Source organism: Engystomops pustulosus, chromosome 3 (assembly GCF_040894005.1).
Source record: "Engystomops pustulosus chromosome 3, aEngPut4.maternal, whole genome shotgun sequence".
NCBI lineage: Eukaryota > Metazoa > Chordata > Amphibia > Anura > Leptodactylidae > Engystomops > Engystomops pustulosus.
In genome coordinates, this window is record NC_092413.1 from 20,170,018 (window position 1) to 20,192,590 (window position 22,573).

At 42.4% G+C, this 22,573-nt stretch overlaps 1 protein-coding gene across 2 annotated transcripts; it reads right to left on the minus strand.

The window, feature by feature from the left end:
• Positions 1 to 1,374: 1,374 nt before the first annotated feature.
• On the minus strand, positions 1,375 to 22,162 carry KCNG3 (potassium voltage-gated channel modifier subfamily G member 3). 2 transcript variants are annotated; one of them, XM_072140255.1, is made up of 2 exons: positions 21,101 to 22,162; positions 1,375 to 2,500 (listed from the first exon to the last, which is right to left on the minus strand). In XM_072140255.1, exons 1-2 carry the CDS (start codon positions 21,700 to 21,702, stop codon positions 1,855 to 1,857), a joined length of 1,248 nt encoding a protein of 415 aa, XP_071996356.1. In that variant the 5' UTR covers positions 21,703 to 22,162; the 3' UTR covers positions 1,375 to 1,854. The 2 variants fall into 2 exon arrangements, with proteins under 2 accessions (XP_071996356.1, XP_071996355.1); XM_072140254.1 differs by having other exon boundaries at positions 21,071 to 22,162.
• Positions 22,163 to 22,573: the final 411 nt, after the last annotated feature.

Below are 22,573 nucleotides of genomic sequence, written 5' to 3' on the forward strand. Positions count from 1 at the left end.
AGCAGGAATTTTGGATAACAAAATAAAGGGAATTTACATAAAAATATACATTATTCCTTCCTGAAGCAGACAATGGATCGTCAGGTTCTAACTTGTGCCGACGGGTACATCAGAGAGATCCACGGGGAACATTCGACATTCAAACTCAAGTCTACGTATTACTTTAACATTGACTACTTTTCCTTTTGAATTAAAAGGATATTTCCAGATTTATATGTAGAGGAACCTAAAATACTGTCGATTTTAATCATTTGGACCATCAGTGATTGAGTAGCTAAGCAGTAATAGTTCTCCTAATACACACTAATCCACATAGGTCCAGGGGAAGACTCTTCTACCCAGATCTCACCGATACATCTGCCTGGCCCACTTTCTCAATGAGGTTGTCAAACCGAAAAAGCAATACTAAAAAATAATCAAAGAAGTAATAGTTACCATACTGATCATTCTGAGGCTTCCGAAAGCCCTCTGGTCTCACATAGCTGGCCTCCGGAGATGACGACCGGTTATGGTCTTGGCAATCACGTAAGATATGGACAACCACAGAGAGTCATGGAGCATTGGAATAGGAGTAGTAGTTTGGTAAAGTTTTACTTCCTTTATTTTTTTTTATATTATATTTTATTCTAAGATGCGTTTCTAAAAATTCCAGTTGCTGGACAACCCCGTGTCGTGAACTTACCTTGACAATGATAGGTTTACTCTGGATTCCCAGAAAAATTCTAACTATACCATTAAATTTGAGAATACTTTGTATAACTAGTGATTCCTTTGTTGGCACTGTTGATGGAGAACCTGGAACATGAATCCAAAATGTGGTCTACATTCCACCATCAGCTGCCCTTCAATGCCTTCAGAACCCACTACATAATTAAGGAATAGTACCAACTTGGATATTCAAGACATATCCATGAGATATGCCATCGATTGTTTTAGAGCCGGGCTCCCTCCTCTGGGGCCAGCATCTATATTTAGAAGATAGGTCCAAGCATCCGCATGTATTTTTAGAAAGTTGGGTTGGAGGGATCTCCATTCTCAGCATAGAAACATGACCTAGAAGTGGTTTTATGGCTATGCCACCTGATGCATTTTTACAAACCTGTGAAGCACTATGTCAACCAGAGGTAAGAGATCAGTAGATGGTTCCTGGTGTCAGACCCAGATTGTTTCATCTTTAAAGAAGCCTAAATATTACAGATATCTCCTTCTTCAGGTGCCCATCAAATTTTACACTGTATAGTTCAAAATGTAGAATGGCATTTAGGAGTTTCAAGGGGTCCAGATTAGAAGAGCAAACCCGATGTTGCCACTCGGGGTTTGGCTGCCATGACGTATTGCCAGTCAGGGCGAATAGCCATTCCGACAAGTTGACGCCCCTAGCAACTAGCCATGGATATGATTGTTGGGGAATCCATCGGCTAGTCATAGCAAGGGCTAGTTGTTAGGGGTGTCAATTTGCCAGATTGGTTGTTTGGCCGACAATCCGCCAATACACCACACAGACAAAACCGGAACGTTGGGTCCGTTCATCTCTAGTCCTGATAATAAACCATGAGGCCTAAGTAGCCTCATCTGAATGAACATGTCACCAGGAGAATGTGGACCTTCTAGAATCAAATCTGGAGACAAACCAAGGAAGATTTCAATGGAAGGGCCAGCCCTATGTAGACATATCCTGCTGTTGTGTCCCATGATACAAACAACCAAAAATACTTAATAGATTAGAGACAGACAAGGTTCTTTAGGTGGCAAGAAGGCAAAGATTATAACATTCTATTCACAATTTCATGTAGCCCTGGATAATATTAAATACCAAAATAAATATCTATATATATAACAAAGCTCTGGCATGTATTAATTCAGGTACTCATTGGATAAGGTTCTGCTGTACCGGGCTGACTTAAACTTCAGTTCATGGTAACACTGTACAAAACTGTGGTAGATGAATGTGATCGGCAGTGCAAGGAGGACAATCCCGCTGACCACGCACACCCCTCCCAGTATTCTGCCAGGAATCGATATAGGGTACATGTCTCCATACCCTACGGTGGTCATAGAAATGATCACCCACCAGCAGGCAGCCGGGATACTTGAGTAGTCCTCGTTTTTTGTCTCAAGGTCCAATCCGTGCTCAAGCAGTTGAGAAAGTGCCCCAAAAATGGCCATGGCCACGCAAATGAAGACCAGCAACATGACCATCTCTCGATAGCAGCGTTTCAAAGTAAGGCCGAGAGTCTGGAGGCCGATAAAGTGTCTCGCCAGTTTTATCACCCAAAAAATTCTCATCATCCTCAAGACTCGAAGTGTCACCCCTGCTCTCTGCAACTGAGGGTTCTCCCCCGTGAAAAGAGTCATGAAAACGGAGACGTAGTAAGGAGAGATGGCCAACAGGTCGATGATATTTAAGGGTCTCTTCACAAACTCGCACTTATTCTTGGAGACAATGAACCTGACGATGCACTCTGCCGTGAACCAGCCGATGCAGATAGCTTCAATTATCCTGCGGAAAGAAGAAAATGTTGAATAATTTATTTTCATAATGATATCGGAAAGGGCGTCCTTCACCATGTAAAAATGGTTCTGCTTTCAAACCCACAACTTAAGTAAGCAGAGCCAGGATTATGCAAATACGGAAAATAAAATACTTTGCATTAGACTTTCAAATTTAAGAAATAAAGGTAAAAATTGCATACAAAGAATGGAAAGAGAGAGATGACAGTTCTGTGCCGTGGTATTGATCGGAGACCATCTTGACTGCTAGAGTTCTCTACTTACTTTGCTTTCTGTTATCAATCCCATGATGACTCAGCACTAGAGATGAGCGGACCCAACAATTGCGTCCCGGGTTAAGGTTCAATACGGACATATTGCCGGACTAGAGGGCAAACAGCCAATCCGGCAAATTCATGACCCTTGCTACTAAGCTACTAACCATGGGTATGATTGACCCGAGGAACACCCAATCATAAACATGGCTAGTTGCTAGTGGCGTCAATTTGCTAGATTGGCTGTTCATTGGCTAGATTGCCATCATTCCAGCAAGTGTCTGGGTCACGTGGCTAACCCCGAATGCAATTGTCAGGTTTGCTCCTCGATAATCAGCACAGCATCACATAGGCAACTACAAACAGTACCATCTCCATCTTCTGCAAGGACAGTGCAATTACCAAGCACCAGCACTTTTAATCTGTTTGACCCATTGCAAATCCAGGGGAAGGAGGCGCAAACTGTTGGCTTCGAACTCTTTTGGTGCAGTTACAACTTGGGGACACTAAACAGAGCACACAGCCAACTAATTTTGGCTTAAAGTCCTGTTACACCGACTGGTGTAATGGCCAGGCCACCAAGACAACTTATTAGAAAATCCCTTTTAAAAATATCACAAGTTTAGTGCAAAAAAGTGGTAGAATTTGCTACTTATTGCACCACAAAATTGTTGAAACGGCTTCAAAAATGTTCTTAAAGGAAATCTACCCTCAAAATCTGTCATGATAAAGCAGGGACACTTAGGCTACATTTACACTGCCGTATGGGGGACATGTATACGGCCGAAGTATATACGGCCAATATACGTCTCCCATAGATGGCAGTGGGCGCATGGTGCCCAACGGGAGCGTTACGGTGCCGCACATGTCCTATCTTTCGACGGAATACGGCGCCATGCGCTATATATCGCTATGGAGAGGGGCACTCCTCTCCCCGGCACTGCCGTGTGCTTGCAGTGCTACGGTATGGCGGGCAACGGCATTGTGAATGTAGCCATACACATAGATCCAGGCACCGTGACTGTGGTAATCTTCTTATATTTGTTATCCATGGCCTCCTTCCTTCTAAAATCAACTTTCAAAATGATGCTAATGAGCGTGAAGGGCTCCTGTGGGAGTTATTAGAGCCCCTCACTGATCTAGCTTCACAGGCTGTTACATTGTCTCTCCCTCAGCATTTATGCAATATTATATAGCATGAGGGGGGAAGTAACAGGCAGTGAGCCACTGAGGGTGAAGCTACAGCACAGAGGTTTTCTGTCTCATTAGCATAATTTTCACAGTTGATTTTAGAAGGAAGAAGGCCATGGATAACACATATAAGACAAATACCACAGTCCCAGTTCCTGGATTTATGAGTAATGTCCCTGGTGTATCAGGATGGATTTTGACAGTAGATTTCCTTTAACAAAAACACCTTCCCCACAGAAGTTCAATGCTAAATATATGGTCAAATACAACGTTCACATAATCCAGAATATTTTACTGAGTGCCATAGACAGTTTTAGTCATTTTATTCCATTTTCTGAGACATGTCATCCATAATGTGATATTTCCATAAAAATGTCAAACCCTTAGTAATTCTAGACAAACCGGGAAAGGTCGAGGACCCTACTCATATTTTTTTTCTGCCGAAAACCTATGAAAAGGTTAAAGGCCTTCAAGTGAAAGTCTTGATGAAGTCTTTGAGAAAAGGGCAATGACGCTCTGCCGATTCGCCCACCGTAAGGATTCTCATGGCAGGTCAGGAGAATGTCATGTATATAAACACTTATCCTTTGAGTAATTTGGGGGATTGTAAGTGTTTTTGCCCTTTTTTTGGCCTTAGGGCTAAAACGATGGATTTCTGCGCAGTAACTGCCTGTTATTAATAATGGCTGTTTTACCGCTCGTGAAGTTGGAGTGAACTATGACATTTTATATATTTTATTCTATAGTGAGATATGTTTTTTATGTATTTTACAAATTTTAGACTTTTTAGACTTTAGAATATAACTACTATAATACTGCCCCTATATACAGGAATATAACTACTATAATACTGCCCCCTATGTACAAGAATATAACTACTATAATACTGCCCCCTATGTACAAGAATATAACTACTATAATATTGCCCCCTATGTACAAGAATATAACTACTATAATACTGCCCCCTATGTACAGGAATATAACTACTATAATACTGCCCCCTATGTACAAGAATATAACTACTATAATACTGCCCCCTATGTACAAGAATATAACTACTATAATACTGCCCCCTATGTACAGGAATATAACTACTATAATACTGCCCCCTATGTACAAGAATATAACTACTATAATACTGCCCCCTATGTACAAGAATATAACTACTATAATACTGATCCCTATGTACAAGAATATAACTACTATAATACTACCCCCTATGTACAAGAATATAACTACTATAATACTGCCCCCTATGTACAGGAATATAACTACTATAATACTGCCCCCTATGTACAGGAATATAACTACTATAATACTGCCCCCTATGTACAAGAATATAACTACTATAATACTGCCCCCTATGTACAGGAATACAGCTACTATAATATTGCCCCCTATGTACAAGAATACAACTACTATAATACTGTCCCCTATGTACAAGAATATAACTACTATAATACCTCCCCCTATGTACAAGAATATAACTACTATAATACTGCCCCCTATGTACAAGAATATAACTACTATAATACTGCTCCCTATGTACAAGAATACAACTACTATAATACTGCCCCCTATGTACAAGTATATAACTACTATAATACTGCCCCTATATACAAGAATATAACTACTATAATACTGCCCCCTATGTACAAGAATATAACTACTATAATACTGCCCCCTATGTACAAGAATATAACTACTATAATACTGCCCCCTATGTACAGGAATATAACTACTATAATACTGCCCCCTATGTACAAGAATATAACTACTATAATACTGCCCCTATATACAAGAATATAACTACTATAATACTGCTCCCTATGTACAAGAATACAACTACTATAATACTGCCCCCTATGTACAAGTATATAACTACTATAATACTGCCCCTATATACAAGAATATAACTACTATAATACTGCCCCCTATGTACAAGAATATAACTACTATAATACTGCCCCCTATGTACAAGAATATAACTACTATAATACTGCCCCCTATGTACAGGAATATAACTACTATAATACTGCCCCCTATGTACAAGAATATAACTACTATAATACTGCCCCCTATGTACAGGAATATAACTACTATAATACTGCCCCTACGTACAAGAATATAACTACTATAATACTGCCCCCTATGTACAGGAATATAACTACTATAATACTGCCCCTATATACAAGAATATAACTACTATAATACTGTCCCCTATGTACAGGAATATAACTACTATAATACTGCCCCCTATGTACAAGAATATAACTACTATAATACTGCCCCCTATGTACAGGAATATAACTACTATAATACTGCCCCCTATGTACAGGAATATAACTACTATAATACTGCCCCCTATCTACAAGAATATAACTACTATAACACTGCCCCCTATGTACAAGAATATAACTACTATAATACTGCCCCCTATGTACAAGAATATAACTACTATAATACTGTCCCCTATGTACAAGAATATAACTACTATAATACTGCCCCCTATGTACAAGAATATAACTACTATAATACTGCCCCCTATGTACAAGAATATAACTACTATAATACTGCCCCCTATGTACAAGAATATAACTACTATAATACTGCCCCCTATGTACAAGAATATAACTACTATAATACTGCCCCCTATGTATAAGACTATAACTACTATAATACTGTCCCCTATGTACAGGAATATAACTACTATAATACTGCCCCCTATGTACAGGAATATAACTACTATAATACTGCCCCCTATGTACAGGAATATAACTACTATAATACTGCCCCCTATGTACAGGAATATAACTACTATAATACTGCCCCCTATGTACAGGAATATAACTACTATAATACTGCCCCCTATGTACACGAATATAACTACTAAAATACTGCCCCCTATGTACAAGAATATAACTACTATAATACTGCCCCCTATGTACAGGAATATAACTACTATAATACTGCCCCTATATACAAGAATATAACTACTATAATACTGCCCCCTATGTACAAGAATATAACTACTATAATACTGCCCCTATATACAAGAATATAACTACTATAATACCGCCCCCTATGTACAAGAATATAACTACTATAATAATGCCCCCTATGTACAAGAATATAACTACTATAATACTGTCCCCTATGTACAAGAATATAACTACTATAACACTGCCCCCTATGTACAGGAATATAACTACTATAATACTGCCCCCTATGTACAAGAATATAACTACTATAATACTGCCCCCTATGTACAGGAATATAACTACTATAATACTGCCCCTATATACAAGAATATAACTACTATAATACTGCCCCCTATGTACAAGAATATAACTACTATAATACTGCCCCTATATACAAGAATATAACTACTATAATACCGCCCCCTATGTACAAGAATATAACTACTATAATAATGCCCCCTATGTACAAGAATATAACTACTATAATACTGCCCCCTATGTACAAGAATATAACTACTATAATACTGACCCCTATGTACAGGAATATAACTACTATAATACTGCCCCCTATGTACAGGAATATAACTACTATAATACTGCCCCCTATGTACAAGAATATAACTACTATAATACTGCCCCCTATGCACAAGAATATAACTACTATAATACTGCCCCCTATGTACAAGAATATAACTACTATAATACTGCCCCCTATGTACAAGAATATAACTACTATAATACTGCCCCCTATGTACAAGAATATAACTACTATAATACTGCCCCCTATGTACAGGAATATAACTACTATAATACTGCCCCCTATGTACAAGAATATAACTACTATAATACTGCCCCCTATGTACAGGAATATAACTACTATAATACTGCCCCCTGTGTACAGGAATATAACTACTATAATACTGCCCCCTATGTACAAGAATAGAACTACTATAATACTGCCCCCTATGTACAAGAATATAACTACTATAATACTGCCCCCTATGTACAGGACTATAACTACTATAATACTGCCCCCTGTGTACAAGAATATAACTACTATAATACTGTCCCCTATGTACAAGAATATAACTACTATAATACTGCCCCCTATGTACAAGACTATAACTACTATAATACTGCCCCCTGTGTACAGGAATATAACTACTATAATACTGCCCCCTATGTACAAGAATATAACTACTATAATACTACCCCCTATGTACAAGAATATAACTACTATAATACTGCCCCCTATGTACAAGAATATAACTACTATAATACTGCCCCCTATGTACAAGAATATAACTACTATAATACTGCCCCCTATGTACAGGAATATAACTACTATAATACTGTCCCCTATGTACAAGAATATAACTACTATAATACTGCCCCCTATGTACAAGAATATAACTACTATAATACTGCCCCCTATGTACAGGAATATAACTACTATAATACTGCCCCCTATGTACAAGAATATAACTACTATAATACTGCCCCCTATGTACAGGAATATAACTACTATAATACTGCCCCCTATGTACAAGAATATAACTTCTATACTACTGCACTTGGTCATATACATTATTATAATTTCCAGTAATTGATACCTTTTACCATTCTGACACATCTCTACATTGTGTGTACTATCAGGGCGCTGGGGCTCTATATGTATTTATAGTCTGGTTGTGCCGGAATCTCTATTAGCAGAAGCCTTTCCAATTACCGGCCCCATACAGGGGGGAGAGCCTTGATTTTAGTGCACGTCCCTATAGATTTGCATTAAGGATCTGGTGTGGACTTAGCTACAGGCGGCGCAGCGGGTCTATTTATAGGGGCGGCAGATGTCATGTGCTCGTGCATTTCATTGAAAAGAATAAGAAGCAGTAATGTCTGGAGATGCGGGGGGGGGGGGGGGGGTGTTACATTTGTCATGTCCTCATCCTAGTATCACTACATTATCCTCTGAGCGCTGGCACCAGGTACTCTCCGGGTTATGACATGAAACATCGAAAGTTGTCATTATTATAAGATGTGCAGTCAGGGGGCAGCGTTACGGGTATGAGACTTGTAGAGTGATCAGTATAACATTGTATAGCGGTGTTATAGAGAGAGAGGTATTGTGCTATTATTACAGAACTTTAGTCATTCCACTGTAATCTAGTCATTGGGGCTCATTTACTAACGGTCCGAACGCCGCACTTAAGTCAGGTTTCCCGAATATTTCCGTTTTGCGCCGAATTGCCCCACGATTTTGGCGCATGCGATCGGGTTGTGGCGCATCAACACCGGCTTTCACGCGACAGTAATCGGGGGGGTGGCCACCAGAAAACCCGACGTATTTGGAAAAACTGCGGAATTAAAAAAAAAATTGTGTCGCAAAAATAGCACTCACATACACTGGAATGAAGGAGGTGAATTCCAGCGGACTCTGGCGGACTTCAGCGCAGCAGCGACACCTAGTGGACATCGGGCGCACGGACCTTAGTGAATCCCGGCAGAACTCGAATCAGCGCCGGAGAACGTGCCGCGGGATCGCGAATGGACCGGGTAAGTAAATGAGCCCCATTGTGTTGTTGGGGAGGTGAGGGGTGGGAACATAATTTAAAGGGGAGTTCCCAGTGGGGGGCCATTTTTTATACTGATGACCCATCCTCATGAAGGGATAATGGTAACAGAATGGGATGGGGAGTGGTCTGATGCTCTATTTCCCCATCTACTGTATAGTGACTGTACCGAGCTACTGCAGTTCCTATTTACCTGAATAGGAGCAGGGTCAACCTGGTGCGTGTGCTGTCTGCATGTCAGACCCCCATCAATTCTATTATCATGACCTATTCTGTGAAAAGGTCAACATTACCAACAATGGTCCCTCACCGGAACTGCACCGTATGCTGTATATTTGCAACTGTATGATGGTGGGGGCACTGTATGAAATTATTATAAAGACAACTGTATGATGGTGGAGGCGCTGTGGATGGGTCAGAGGGGGGGCATTCTATAGCGTGCCTCAAACAGCATATACCTTAGGTTCACTCCTGTGTGCAGGGCCTAGAGGAAGGAGCATGTCTCTAGGTTCTAGCATGGTTCTAGGATTACAATGAAAACAGGAAACTTATAATTAGCAGCCAGGAGCGCAAGGACAAGATGTCCGGTGCTCCGGGCTGCTAATTATGCACCTCCCCGCATAATTATTGTGTGAGACACATGAATTCATGCCTTTCGCATGATGTCACCTCGCTCTCTCATGCTCCCAGCATTGGAGAGGCAGGTGAGGGGGCGTGCATAATTAGCAGTCCCGGAGAGCTGGACATCTCATCCCTGCGCCCCCGGCTGCTAATTATAACTTTCTTTTCTAGGTGTTCCCGGAATGTCAAAACTAATGGAGGACAGCACCGGAATCAAGGTGAAGAGGAGCAGGTGTAATCCCGCACTTTTTGGATTAGCATTAGCCCAGATTTACTGAAATTGCTACCAAAACTTTGGGACAGTCCTGGCAAGTCAGAACTATTGACATTGAGGACATCATTATCCATGATGGTTCCGTTGAGCACCTTACACCATCTAGATTGCAAGCTCTTGTGCACACGTTTGTCATGGTGTGTGACGCCGAGCAGCAGAGGAAGAAGTGTGAACAGTTTATAATACAGGATTGTGTACGGCCAGAACCTCTATTATACAAACTGCTGTCACACTTGTAGACAAGAGGATGATGGGAGTCAGGGGCGGCTGGTAAATTTCCAAGTGACGCTCTTTGTTTTAGTTAAGTCTTACAGACCCCTCGGTGCTCCCACCCTGCCGCTAGTCATGACAGTGCTGCAGCAGATCAGCGAGTGACATCACCGCCATTGGAATCAGCTGGGACTGGATTTATAGAAAAAGCACAAAGTTGTATGGAGACGCCACCTCTTGTGCTCAGATTTACAAGCATGGCTGGTATGTGCGGCTTTAGTCATTTCTACGCATTTCCGTGTAGACCATTGCTTCATTGTATTGTTACAGCCCAAGCATTCCCAAGACTTACCAGCGCAAATACGGATACACGGCACATTCAGAAGTGTCACAGCCCGGAGTGTTGGGAATGACAATGTAGAATTTGGGTAAATTCACATATAGCAATATTTTTCAAAATATTCCATACCATTCATGTGGAGTTATAGAACTTCAAAAAAACTTCTGAAACGATCCACTGTGAATCTGTGGACAAAGACTGTGATGGAGAATTATTACACATTACAGAAGATGGCTGCTGGTCACATGTCCACATCACATGGCCTGCACCTGTCTGGGCAGGGTCATGTGATCACCACTAAGTTTGGCTGTAGTTGGTTGGTTGCAGTGCATCCAGTATGCCGGTGTTGTGGTGATGGCAGTTACACATCATTACTATGGTAACAAAGCAGGACATTCTGTTTTATCATCACTGGGAGCGGAGCATAAGAGGGAGGAGGAGTTACTGAGAACTAAATGATCATGGGAGTTGTAGTTGTAGATAGCGGCCATCTTGGAGATAACTCTGCCTAATTTAGCTATCCCATAAAATCCCATAAAATTTTCATAAAAGCAAACTATTTAAGCTCCATTTTGTGATTAATGACGTTGAGATTTGTTGTATTAATTTATTTATAGCATTATTGGTTTTTTATCAGAAGCTCATATTCCTAGAATACCCCCTTTAAGGCATCACCCACTGTTTCTCTCTTTTCACAGTCCATCCTCACTGAAACAGGAAAAAGGGGGGAGCAGAATGAGTCGTTACTCTCCTGCTACAGCCCCTCCTATTCAGCAGAGCTCAGGCAAATAAACAAAGAATCACAGAGAGTCTGCACACAGTACAAAAGTAAGTAGCAGGACTGCTGAATCACATGATGAACATTCAGGGTTTACCTACAAGGCAGTAAAACGAAGTGGGCAACTTATGTAAAAGAGCGGCCAACCCCTTTAACGGAATTTATTGCTTACACAATGGGGCAGATTTACTTACCCGGCCCATTCGCGATCCAGCGGCGCGTTCTCTGCACTGGATTCGGGTCCGGCCGGGATTTATGATGGTAGTTCCTCCGCCGTCCACCAGGTGGCGCTGCTGCGCTGAAAATCATCTTAACGCGCCGGAATGCACCGAGCTGGACCAGGTGAAGGTAAGCGCTTCCCAAGCGACACTTTTTCGGTTCTTAAATGCGGCGGTTTTTCCGAATCCGTCGGGTTTTCGTTCGGCCACGCCCCCCCGATTTCCGTCGCGCGCATGCCGGCGCCGATGCGCCACAATCCGATCGCGTGCGCCAAAATCCCGGGGCAATTCAGGTACAATCGGCGCAAATCGGAAATATTCGGGTAACACGTCGGGAAAACGCGAATCGGGCCCTTAGTAAATGACCCCCAATAAGTTGCACGTCAGGTTTTTAAGATCTCTGCTTGCAGTCATTCAATAGAAACTCTCTCTTTTATAAGCTATAAAGAGTATCTACTAATATAATGCTCAATATCTTTATTATTTCGCCTGTGGCCCGGCCATCAGGAGGGAAGAACGCAGAAACAATTCACTCAGGGAAGGTACAATGGATGTTTAGGTTCCAGCTGGACTGATACTAAATTTATGGATGAGCTGAAAATGAACAAACACATAAAATACAATGCAATAGAACAAAAGGCCAAAAGAGTAATAACAGGCAAGATATAAAATTGTAAAAAAAAAAAAAAAAGTTTGAGGTGGTTTGAATTTTTTTGTGGGGCTTAAAATATCCATAGAATATCCATAGAATATCCATAGAATATCCATAGAATAGGGTCTGCACTGAGGATGAAACAGAAAGCGCCATTCTCTGTGTAGTGGTCAGACCTGGTTACTGCAGATCAGCTTCAGTTCAGTTGAATGGAATATAAGATGCTGTGATTTTGCAGCTACAACAGAGTTGTCGGTTTCCTGTTCCTCTCTGCCACAGAAAGTTGTGAAAAATTCCCAAATATGCTTTCATCAGCATGGATTCTTTACTGTAAAAGCAGTCAAATTATTGACCATTTAGCTTTATGGTAATAGCCGTCACGCTATTTTACAGCACAGCATGTCATGATACTGTCACAAAATTAAAATCTCTGTCACATGATATTGAACTCAGCTATCGAACTCTGTATCACACTGTATCATTGATAAACTTGCTTCCTGCCATCATTGAAAGGATTCTTTACTGTAAGAGCAGTCACACTATCAGGGAAGCACGGTGGCTTAGTGGTTAGCATTACCGCCTTGCAGCGCTGGGGATCTGGGTTCAAGTCCCAGGGTCAACATCTGCAAAGAGTTTTTATGTTTGTGTGGGTTTCCTTTGGGTCCTCCAGTTTCCTCCCACACTCCAAAACATACTGGTATGTTGAATAGATTGTGAACCCCATGGGGACAGGGACTGATTTGGCACATTCTGTGTAATTTGTGAGTGCTGCATCAAAGAATTCTTTACTGTAACAGCGTTCTGTTGAACTATGTGATATAGTAGTTGATTGCCTAGCTGACATCAGCATGGATGTTATTTTTACTGTAAATTTTGTGCCATAGGATATTGTGTTGATTAATTACCCTCCATCCTCATAGAAAGGATTCAGTAAATAAACTAATTTCCATCAACATTACAGGATTCTTTACTCTAAGAACATTCACACTATTGGAATTTGTTGCCATCAGCATGAAATTATTTCTACTGTAAATTCTGTACCAGGGTGTTATGATGGTTGAATTACCCTGGAATTACCATCCACTGATTCCTTATTGTAAGAGTCACACTATTGAGCTCTGTGCCACTTAATTTTCATACTAGCTTCTTTCAGTTTCAGATGCATGCTTTACTTCCAAAACAGACACAATGGGGCTCATTTAATAAGGGTCTGCAGACCACACTTTCGCTGATTTCCGTGTTGCGCCACATTTAACAGGAGTTTTTGGCGCACGCAATCGGATTTTGGTGCAATTGTGACGACTTTCATGCAAAGGAAATCGGAGGCGTGGCCGTTGGACGATCCTGGGCTGAGCGCGGGATTTAAAATTCAAATTGTGTCGCAAGACAATGCACTTAGATGCACCGGGAAGAAGAAGGTGAACTCCGGCGGACCTGAGCGGGGAAGCCACACATGCAGGATGTTGGTGAATTGCGCCGGACTTCATCTTCGTTGGACCATCCGGATCGGGGATTGCGACAGGACCGGGTAAGTAAATGTGGCCCAATGTTGTGATGGCTGATTAATTACCCTCCGATAACTTTGACAGGATTCTATACTGTAAGAGCGATCACACTATTGAGATGTTTGACACTGGATTTTGTAGTAACTCGATCCAGTACTTGATTGACTTGCTTCCATCGGCATGGAAAGGATTCTTTACTGTAAGAGCCGTCATATTATTGAACCCTCTACGACAGTGTGTTGTGATAGGTGATTGGCTAGATTCTATCACAATGGAAATGATTCTTTACTGATAATTCTGTATCACAGGATGTTGTGATGGCTGGTTAATAACCCTCCAACAACTTCGAAAGTATTCTTTACTGTAAGAGCGGTCACATTATAGACACCTGGAACTGGATTTTGCATTAACTAACTTTGTGTCAAAAAGCTTCTTTCAGAATCAAAGCTATAATTTACTGTAAAAACAGACATGCTGTTATATTCTGTGCCCTAGGATGTTTTGATCCAATGGCTGATTGACTGACCGACTAGCTTCCATAAGCATAGAAAGGATTCTTTACTGTAAGAGCAGTCATATCATTGAAAGCATCACAACATGATTGTATGATAGTTTAGATCAACTATCTCCCAATAGCTTGGAAATGATTCTTTACTGTAAATTCTGTACCTCTTCATGTTGCGATGCTTTACCTCCATCAGCAGAGATTACTACAGTAAGTGGCTTTTACCAGCATCAGAGGGATTTTTTACTGTAAGAGCAGTCAAACTCATGACTTCATTCTACATAATCTTGTTAAAATTGATTAACTAGTTGAATTTATTGTAGTTAGATCAGAGACAATTCGCTCCTAACATCCAGTCTGAGTGTCTCCCGATTCCTCTGCAGGTTGAGAGGTTGAGCTTTATTGATCTGTGTCCTTTCTTACTACGGCATTACTAGGCGCTCTAGTTTCTTTCGGACACATTTACGCTCATGTAAGCCTCACTCCTCGATCAATGTAGCTCAGCGTACTGATAGTTAACACAGATCTCTTATGGGAAAATCAATACGGCTGATCCGCCCTGGGCGTATAATGTTCCAGGGAGACTGTGATGATACAGTGACTGCGCTCCTAAAACGTATCCTCCGAGTGGTCACTGCGAGATTTATTCTCCAGAACGAAATTCTGTCACCGCGTCCCTGAGTCGCGCTGGTTCTTGTTGCTGAAGCAATAATTATCCTTGGCTCTATAGCGCGGTACACGGTGTACGCCAAAGAGCGACACGTACCGCAAACTACTGCCCTAAATCTGTCTGCAAGGTAATTACATTTACCATGATCTCTATATAAGAGGGGGAGGGGTCGTCTACTCTCCTATGACTTCATTCTCTTATCTTTTTCATTTTTCTAACTTATCACTAGATATTACCCCAATAAACTACCTCCCCCTTCAGGTATAGGAAGAAATGTCCTTTCTAGAATTTCTTCTTTTAGGTGAAATCTCCTGCGTTTACCTATTAAAAAAAAATCTTGAAAATGAGCAGAGAAGAGTCATATTTTACCTTTGATGAAGTTCCGAGGCTGAAATGGTCAACTCAGATACTCCTATTGCTGGTTCTATAGTACCTAGAAACATACTTGTACCGGAGATACAGGCAATTAAAGGCATGGTTGGCAAGGTAATTTCCAGATAAAAATCCACTCCACGTTCAGTAAATCACAACAACTCTTGCATCATATGAATTGAAAGAAGAGATTCCTATCTTTAATATAACACCAGTAACATGTTTCTAAGTGCTATAGAACTGAAGATACCCGTGTCTGAATTGACAAACTCCCTGCAGCCTCTATACTTGACTCATCTCAGGTAAATGATCACTCTTCTCTGCTCATTTTGACATGTTTTTAAAGCAATATATATATAAATATATGTGTGTGTGTGTATATATATATATATATATATATATAAATATATATAAATATGTGAGATTTCACATAAAAGAGGGAAATCTAGAAAGGACATTTCCTCCCTTACTTTAGGGGGCTGGTATTTTAATGGGGTAATATCTTCTGACGGGTTCCCTTTAAGAAAGCTGAGCTTAGAAAGACCAATAACTTCTATCAACTGTACTAATGTTGTAAATTCAGGCTTTTAAAGACAAGGCAATTTCCAGATAAAAATTCAATGTAACTGTCTGTATCTCTGGTTTCGGAAATTACGGAACCGCATGCATCATCTAATCATCATATAACTGAAAGATGAGATTCTTATCTTTAATATAACACCAGCAGCACATTTCTAGGTGCTATAGAACTGAGTGTCTGAAGTGCAGCCTCTAAACTTGACTCATCTTAGGCAAAATATGACTCTTCTCTGCTCACTGTCACATGACTTTGGAGAAGACATTTTTATAGGTAAACATATGAGAGATCACATAAAAGGGGGAATTCTAGAAAGGACATTTCATACTCTAATCTTTTTTCATTATATCCTGAAATATAAAACTCTAGAATAAGAAGAGGGGGGCACTTTCTTTTCTCCTGTGTAGTCCCTCTGGTTCTTGTTAGACTCTGCCCTAATAAGTTAATGAAGTCCTGCAAGGGGGAGGGGGGCACATACTTATTACCAGATCTGATTACTGTACATTTCCTGATGTAATGAGAACACTTCCCAATTTACAAGTCACCAGAGAGACCTCATTAGGAAAGTATTAGGAATACCGGGAGACTTAGGGACCAGGCGGGGGACATGTTCCATATCTCCGGATGTTATCGGAGGACGGGAGAACCTACAGGTTATCAGCAGACGTTGTCCTTGCAGTATATGAACGCAGGAGCTCTGTGCTGCAAGGAGCCGCTACAAACCACCGGAGACTTGGATAATCCCGTGGAAAAGCAGGCGGAGACGATGTCAGGTCTGTAATGAATATAGGAAGCATCTCCCTAAGGCAACGGGGCCAACGGGGGCCACATCTACCTCGTGTTTGCTTTAAAAGAGATGAATGTCAAATAATCTGAGACTCCAGCGTAGCCAACAGTCACAATACCTCGCCTACACAGAAGGCACAAGACCTCTTATGGTCAATAGTCATAGTGTCAACCAGTAGCCAATAGTCACAGTCCCCCCTTTAAGCCAATTGTTACAATGTCCTACAGTAGTCAGTAGTCAGTGCCTCCTCCTCAGTAGCTAACAGTCACAGTGCCTGTCCCATAATAGCCAAAAGTCACAGTGCCTGCCCCATAATAGCCAACAGCCAGAGTGCCTCCCCCATAATAGCCAATAGTCACAGTGCCTGCCCCATAATAGCCAATAGTCACAGTGCCTGCCCCATAATAGCCAATAGTCACAGTGCCTGCCCCATAATAGCCAATAGTCACAGTGTCTGCAGTAGCCAATAGTTCCTGTACATTGCCACCCAGTAGGCAATTGTCACAGTCTTTTCTGTGGCCCCCTCCTTGTCTTGCCTTCTTCTCGTCAGCCCCATCCTTACACCCCTGGTGTATTTCCCCACCATTCTCCCCAGCCCCCATCACACACATCACACAGGGCTCCATCCATCTCTACCAATGTGATGTGCAGCACATGTCTGTGATCCCCCTTTCCATCCCTGGAGAACCTCATCCTTTGCTCAACAGCAAAGAGCGGAATCCTCAGCCTGTAACTCATCACTGAAAGGATGTAGCAGAGCTGAGCCCGTCACACACACAGACAGCACTGCAACATCTAACCATCCATCCATCTCTCTGTCTGTATATCTATCCATCCTGTGTTTTTTTAGATTAAGTTGTGTGCATGTTTTTTGGTATTTTATGTTTTTTTGTATTTTAGTGACTTTTTGCAAGGTAACCCCAACTAACTCAGGAGGGTACCCACAGGGCGGCCATTCCTGGGGGTACTGGGTACCAGCTGGGCGGGGTGTTGGGGATTTCCCAGTGTGCACTAGGCTACAAGGACTACTTCCCCCTTGCTCCTATACCATGGTGCGTTCTTGGTGCGTTTTTGCATGTGTACCATGCGTTTGGCTGGTTTGAACAATTTTTCTTCAATCCTGGAAGTGTAAGGCTGGCGGATCATACACATCCATTTTTCAACGCAATGCTTGATGTGCGGCAATTGCAGGCGGCTGTGTCTCTTGAAATTTGTAAAAATGCAGAGATCTCCTCGCTGTTTGTGCGTGTAATCACATGCGGTTCAAAACGCAGAACACAAACGCACACAATTTGTAATACGCAATAAAAACGCACATCAAAAAAATGCAGACAAAAAAAAAAAACGCAATAGAGAAAACGCTAAATTAAGACACTTTATCCAAAAACCCATTTAAAAAAGCCAATATGCAAGACTGATGCGTTTTACATTTAATAGTCGTTATTCAATGTATCGCGTGTTTCCTACCATCAGTCTAGGCCCTATGGGTGGGATTTATTAAAAATCCGGCATGAAAGCCCTGAGGCTGCGGTCACACATACTGCTAGCATAAGGGCACGGGCCTCGGCCCCATCGCATATGCGATTCTATGGAAGCGCGTGCGATCGGTGACCAGAACCCGGTGTCTTGCATTAAAACAAACAAAGTGCTAGCGGTACGTGTGACCGCACCCTTAGATAGGTGCAATACCTGGTGCACAGCCTCCCCCATATACCACCTTCACGCCAAGTGGGCATGGATGGGGCGCGGCTGAGGGTGCAGTGTGCACTGCCTATAGCCTGCCCCTGGTGCAGGCTATGGCGCAATTCTACACCAGGTCAGACCACGCTGGCGCAGCTGCCCGCTGAGATATATCACAAGGCCGAAGCCTCCTGATAGACGTGGCGGGTACCGGAGGGCAGGGACACCATCATACGCCGTGTATGATAAATGTGCTTGTAAACATCCCTATAAAAGCGTCTATCTATCTATAGACCCCAATCTGTGGCTGTTAGAGCATGTAGGAGTCTAAAGGGCTTCCCCCAATTATGCTACATACACCCATCCCCATTAATTTTTATGGGCCCATAGACATGGTTGTGGTTTCCATGGCTAATAATAGAGAAGGTCCTATTCCTGTCTGTGTTTGTGGCTCGGGTAGTGTTTTTATTGTCATTGCCCTCACACGCAAATGACACGCGGGCCGCAAACATTGGACCATGGGACCGCTGTGTGTGGCCGTTTAAATGCACACGTTCATGTCCAGGAAGTCTTAGGCTACATTCACACTGCCGTATGGGGGACGTATATATGGCCGATGTATATACGGCCGATATACGTTCATAGCTGGTGTCTCAAATATAGTGAATTCAGCTGAGCTGCTATACCACACATAACCTGTGGACAGATGGGGCGCCAAAAGCCATTAAAAAAACACGGTGACTAAACGACCATGTACAGTATTTAGTTAAACTAAAAAAATTTGAAAATGTTACCTTCCAAGGATCTCTTATACCAGCGCAGGAAATTACACAATTTTTTGAATTTTATGTAAAAATGTGGGAAATTCACAGTAAGTCGCGTTATGGGTGAACACACTCTAAGGCTGGGGATGCACAGTGGGGCTCATTTACTAAGGGTCCGCGGTCTGCACTATCGTCGGAATACCCAACGATTTCCGATGTGATTTAGAAGGGGTTTTTGCCGCACGCAATCGGATTTTGGCGCATCGGCGCTGGTTTTCAGGCAACACAAATTGGGGGACGAGGCGTCGGACGCGCAGGATTTAAAATGTCAAATTGTGTCACAAGACAAGCACTCACATACACCAGGAAGAAGAAGGTTAACTCCGGCGGACCTGAGCAGGGAAGCAACACATTCAGGATATCGGGATCTTGGTGAATCGGCCCAACTTCATCCTCGTCAGACAGTCTGGATCGGGAATCGCGAAAGGACCGAGTAAGTAAATGTGCCCCAGTGTTCTTGTAGTTCACAATGTTGCATCTAATGCGCGTGACTGTGGGTAATTTGCAGCATAACGTGACCGGACGTGACAATTGTGAAAAAATTAAATTGGGTAAATTCAATGAAACTTAATCCTAGTGTCAGGTCCAAACCCAATTCTGCATGTTATTTCATATTAGATGTCAACCCATTGTAAACTCCCCAGGACCCCACGTGTCCCCAGGGCAGACGTGTGGCACCAGCGTTGAACACAAATGGCACAGATCATTGCGTGAAGTGACTTGCGACAAAAGCAAAGACATCCCTCCCAAAACGCCACTCGATCAGGCTGATGCGGCACATACGCCACTTAACTACCCGCAAACAAAACTTGTGTGATCCATGTACACTAAGGGGTTAAAGTAATACGGACACAGTATCTAGCGCCGTCTCCAGCCCGCATTCCACGCCCCATTCTATTTACAGCTGTGTAATAGTAACAGTGCGTCTACCAGCGACTGGCAGGCAGAGGGTTAATCTGGCGCGTCTCCCTAGTAAACACGCTCACAGGTTTCAGGGAGGAAGCGCGCCGATAATGAGGTCTATCAGGATTACGTTACAAGTGTTTATATAGGATCTAATCCCTCGACTCTGCAGAACTTAAGTAACTTCTTGTGTAGCAGGTGATTCCTATCTGGGTGATGATATTCGGTGTCGGGGTCTTTGGAGCCACCGGTGGGTCATGAGGGGTTGACACGTAGCAGAATTCTTTAATTTAATGCTTTTTTATTTATGTGAACGTGGTTTGTAGGGAACTACGTATGTGATGTAATATCAACCCCATCAGATGTAAGAATGAAGAATTTTTCGCAACAAATCCTACTGTGAATTGACCCCAAGGTCTACGAAACAATCTCCAGACCTAAACATCATCAAGGGTAGTGGTCTTCAACCAGATGTTCCAGAACTACAACTCCTATCGTACACCTACAGGACTATAGGAGTCATAGCTTTGTAACAGCCGGAGAGTTATAACCTAGAGCCACTATGTTATAAGTTACATGAGCGTTCAATATGATCCCCCCCCAAAAGACAGACGGACACTGATAGTAGTGATAATGACTGCTCGTACCCCGAAGGTTCCCACAGACTTGCTGTATACCTGTGCTCTTCCACGCTCCTATTCTCCGCAGTCTTCCAGTCAGGTAAGGTGCTAGCGCACAGGACCACCATAGAGACAATGACAAATAGTATAGATACCACAGCCAAGATCTGGGCTGCCAAGGATGAGGTGGGCTCCTCAAAAGTTCTCCTCATGCGCTCCAACCACTTTTTTTTTCCAGGTGCCTGGTTGTCCTCCTTGACTGTGGTCTCATCAGGCTTGGTCTCATCAGACATGTAGGTGTAGGTGTCAGACATACGGTCATCCAACCTTCTTTGGCAACAAAATTCCAGTTGGGAACGCTCCAACCCCCAGTAGATCATCTCATTATAGAAGGAAAGCTCACACATCTGAGGGACAAACCTTAGTTTTCCATACTTGACGTACATCATGATAAAGCCGAATGCCTCTGAATGCCTATCAAAGAAATACTCGTTCCTCTCCTGGTCGTAATCATCACAAACCTCTAAGACATCCTTCTCGGAGGAGCAGTCGTGTAGTCTGCTCACCCTTCTCAGTGGAAAATCCTTAATCACGTCCTGAGGAAAGAAATACCTGGCACCCCCAACATTTAGGATAAAGGGGTCCCTTGAAAAGTTCATTGCTGAGGCCACACTGATGGGTGCTGTCCTTCAGTACCACCCAAGAGCAGGTGAAGGACTAGCCTAGAGTTGTGCTCCTCACCTTAAAGTTTTAGCTCTGCTTGAACCTCCTGATTGCCTCCGACTGGACTCCCCTGGAGGATCCAAACAGATCTCTGAGACATTGCTCAACATGTTTAACAAGAGGAGAAGAGAAGGTCAAGGCACCAGGGAAAAGTTCAGAAGAAGATTCTTGACCCAGAGGGTCTTGTGATTCAGCCTCCTCTCGAGAGTCCTCTTGTTCTTCACCCTGGCATAATACAACATTCCATCTCCCACACACAATGTATCAAGAAGTATCTCCTCAGTGATTGAAGGAAGAATGGGAAGCACAGGAGGAAGGAAGGAAGGGAGGGAGAAGTGAGGAGAGCCACCAGCTCTGCTGCCTCCGGAGCTCCAGTGTCTGCTGAACTTTACTCAATGTGAGAAGCACTCAGAGGGAGGAGGACACGGAGGAGGAGGGATGGGAGGTGGGAGCAGGCGTGTGTCTACACAACCTCATTGGGGCTGCTCTGTCTGTGTCACATGAATGTATGGAGACTGTAGAGTGATCCGCTGCAGAGCTGCTCCCTACACTACGCAGCACACAATGGAAAAGGTCCAGATATTATCAGTCGCACATCCACACAAACTCAGAAGCTGTAGAATCTTTCTTTCTTGTTTAGTTTCCTTCTTTCTTTTTACTTCCCTCTCTCCTTGCTTCTTTTCTTTCTTCTCCCTACTTTTTCCTTCCCTTCTTCCTGCTCCTTTATATGTTTTTATTTCCTTACTCCACTTTCATTTCCTCTTCTTTCCTTACCCTTTTCTGTCCTTCTTTTTACGTCTTCCCTTC

What these genes read in the sequence shown, in the direction of transcription:
- KCNG3 (XM_072140254.1), bottom strand. Translation starts at nt 21,702, where the DNA reads ATGAACTTTTCAAGGGACCCCTTTATCCTAAATGTTGGGGGTGCCAGG. An exon ending in AGTCTGTGGGAACCTTCGGG is followed by an intron (nt 2,501 to 21,070) that starts GTACGAGCAGTC and finishes TTCTTTCCGCAG; the next exon opens with GATAATTGAAGCTATCTGCA.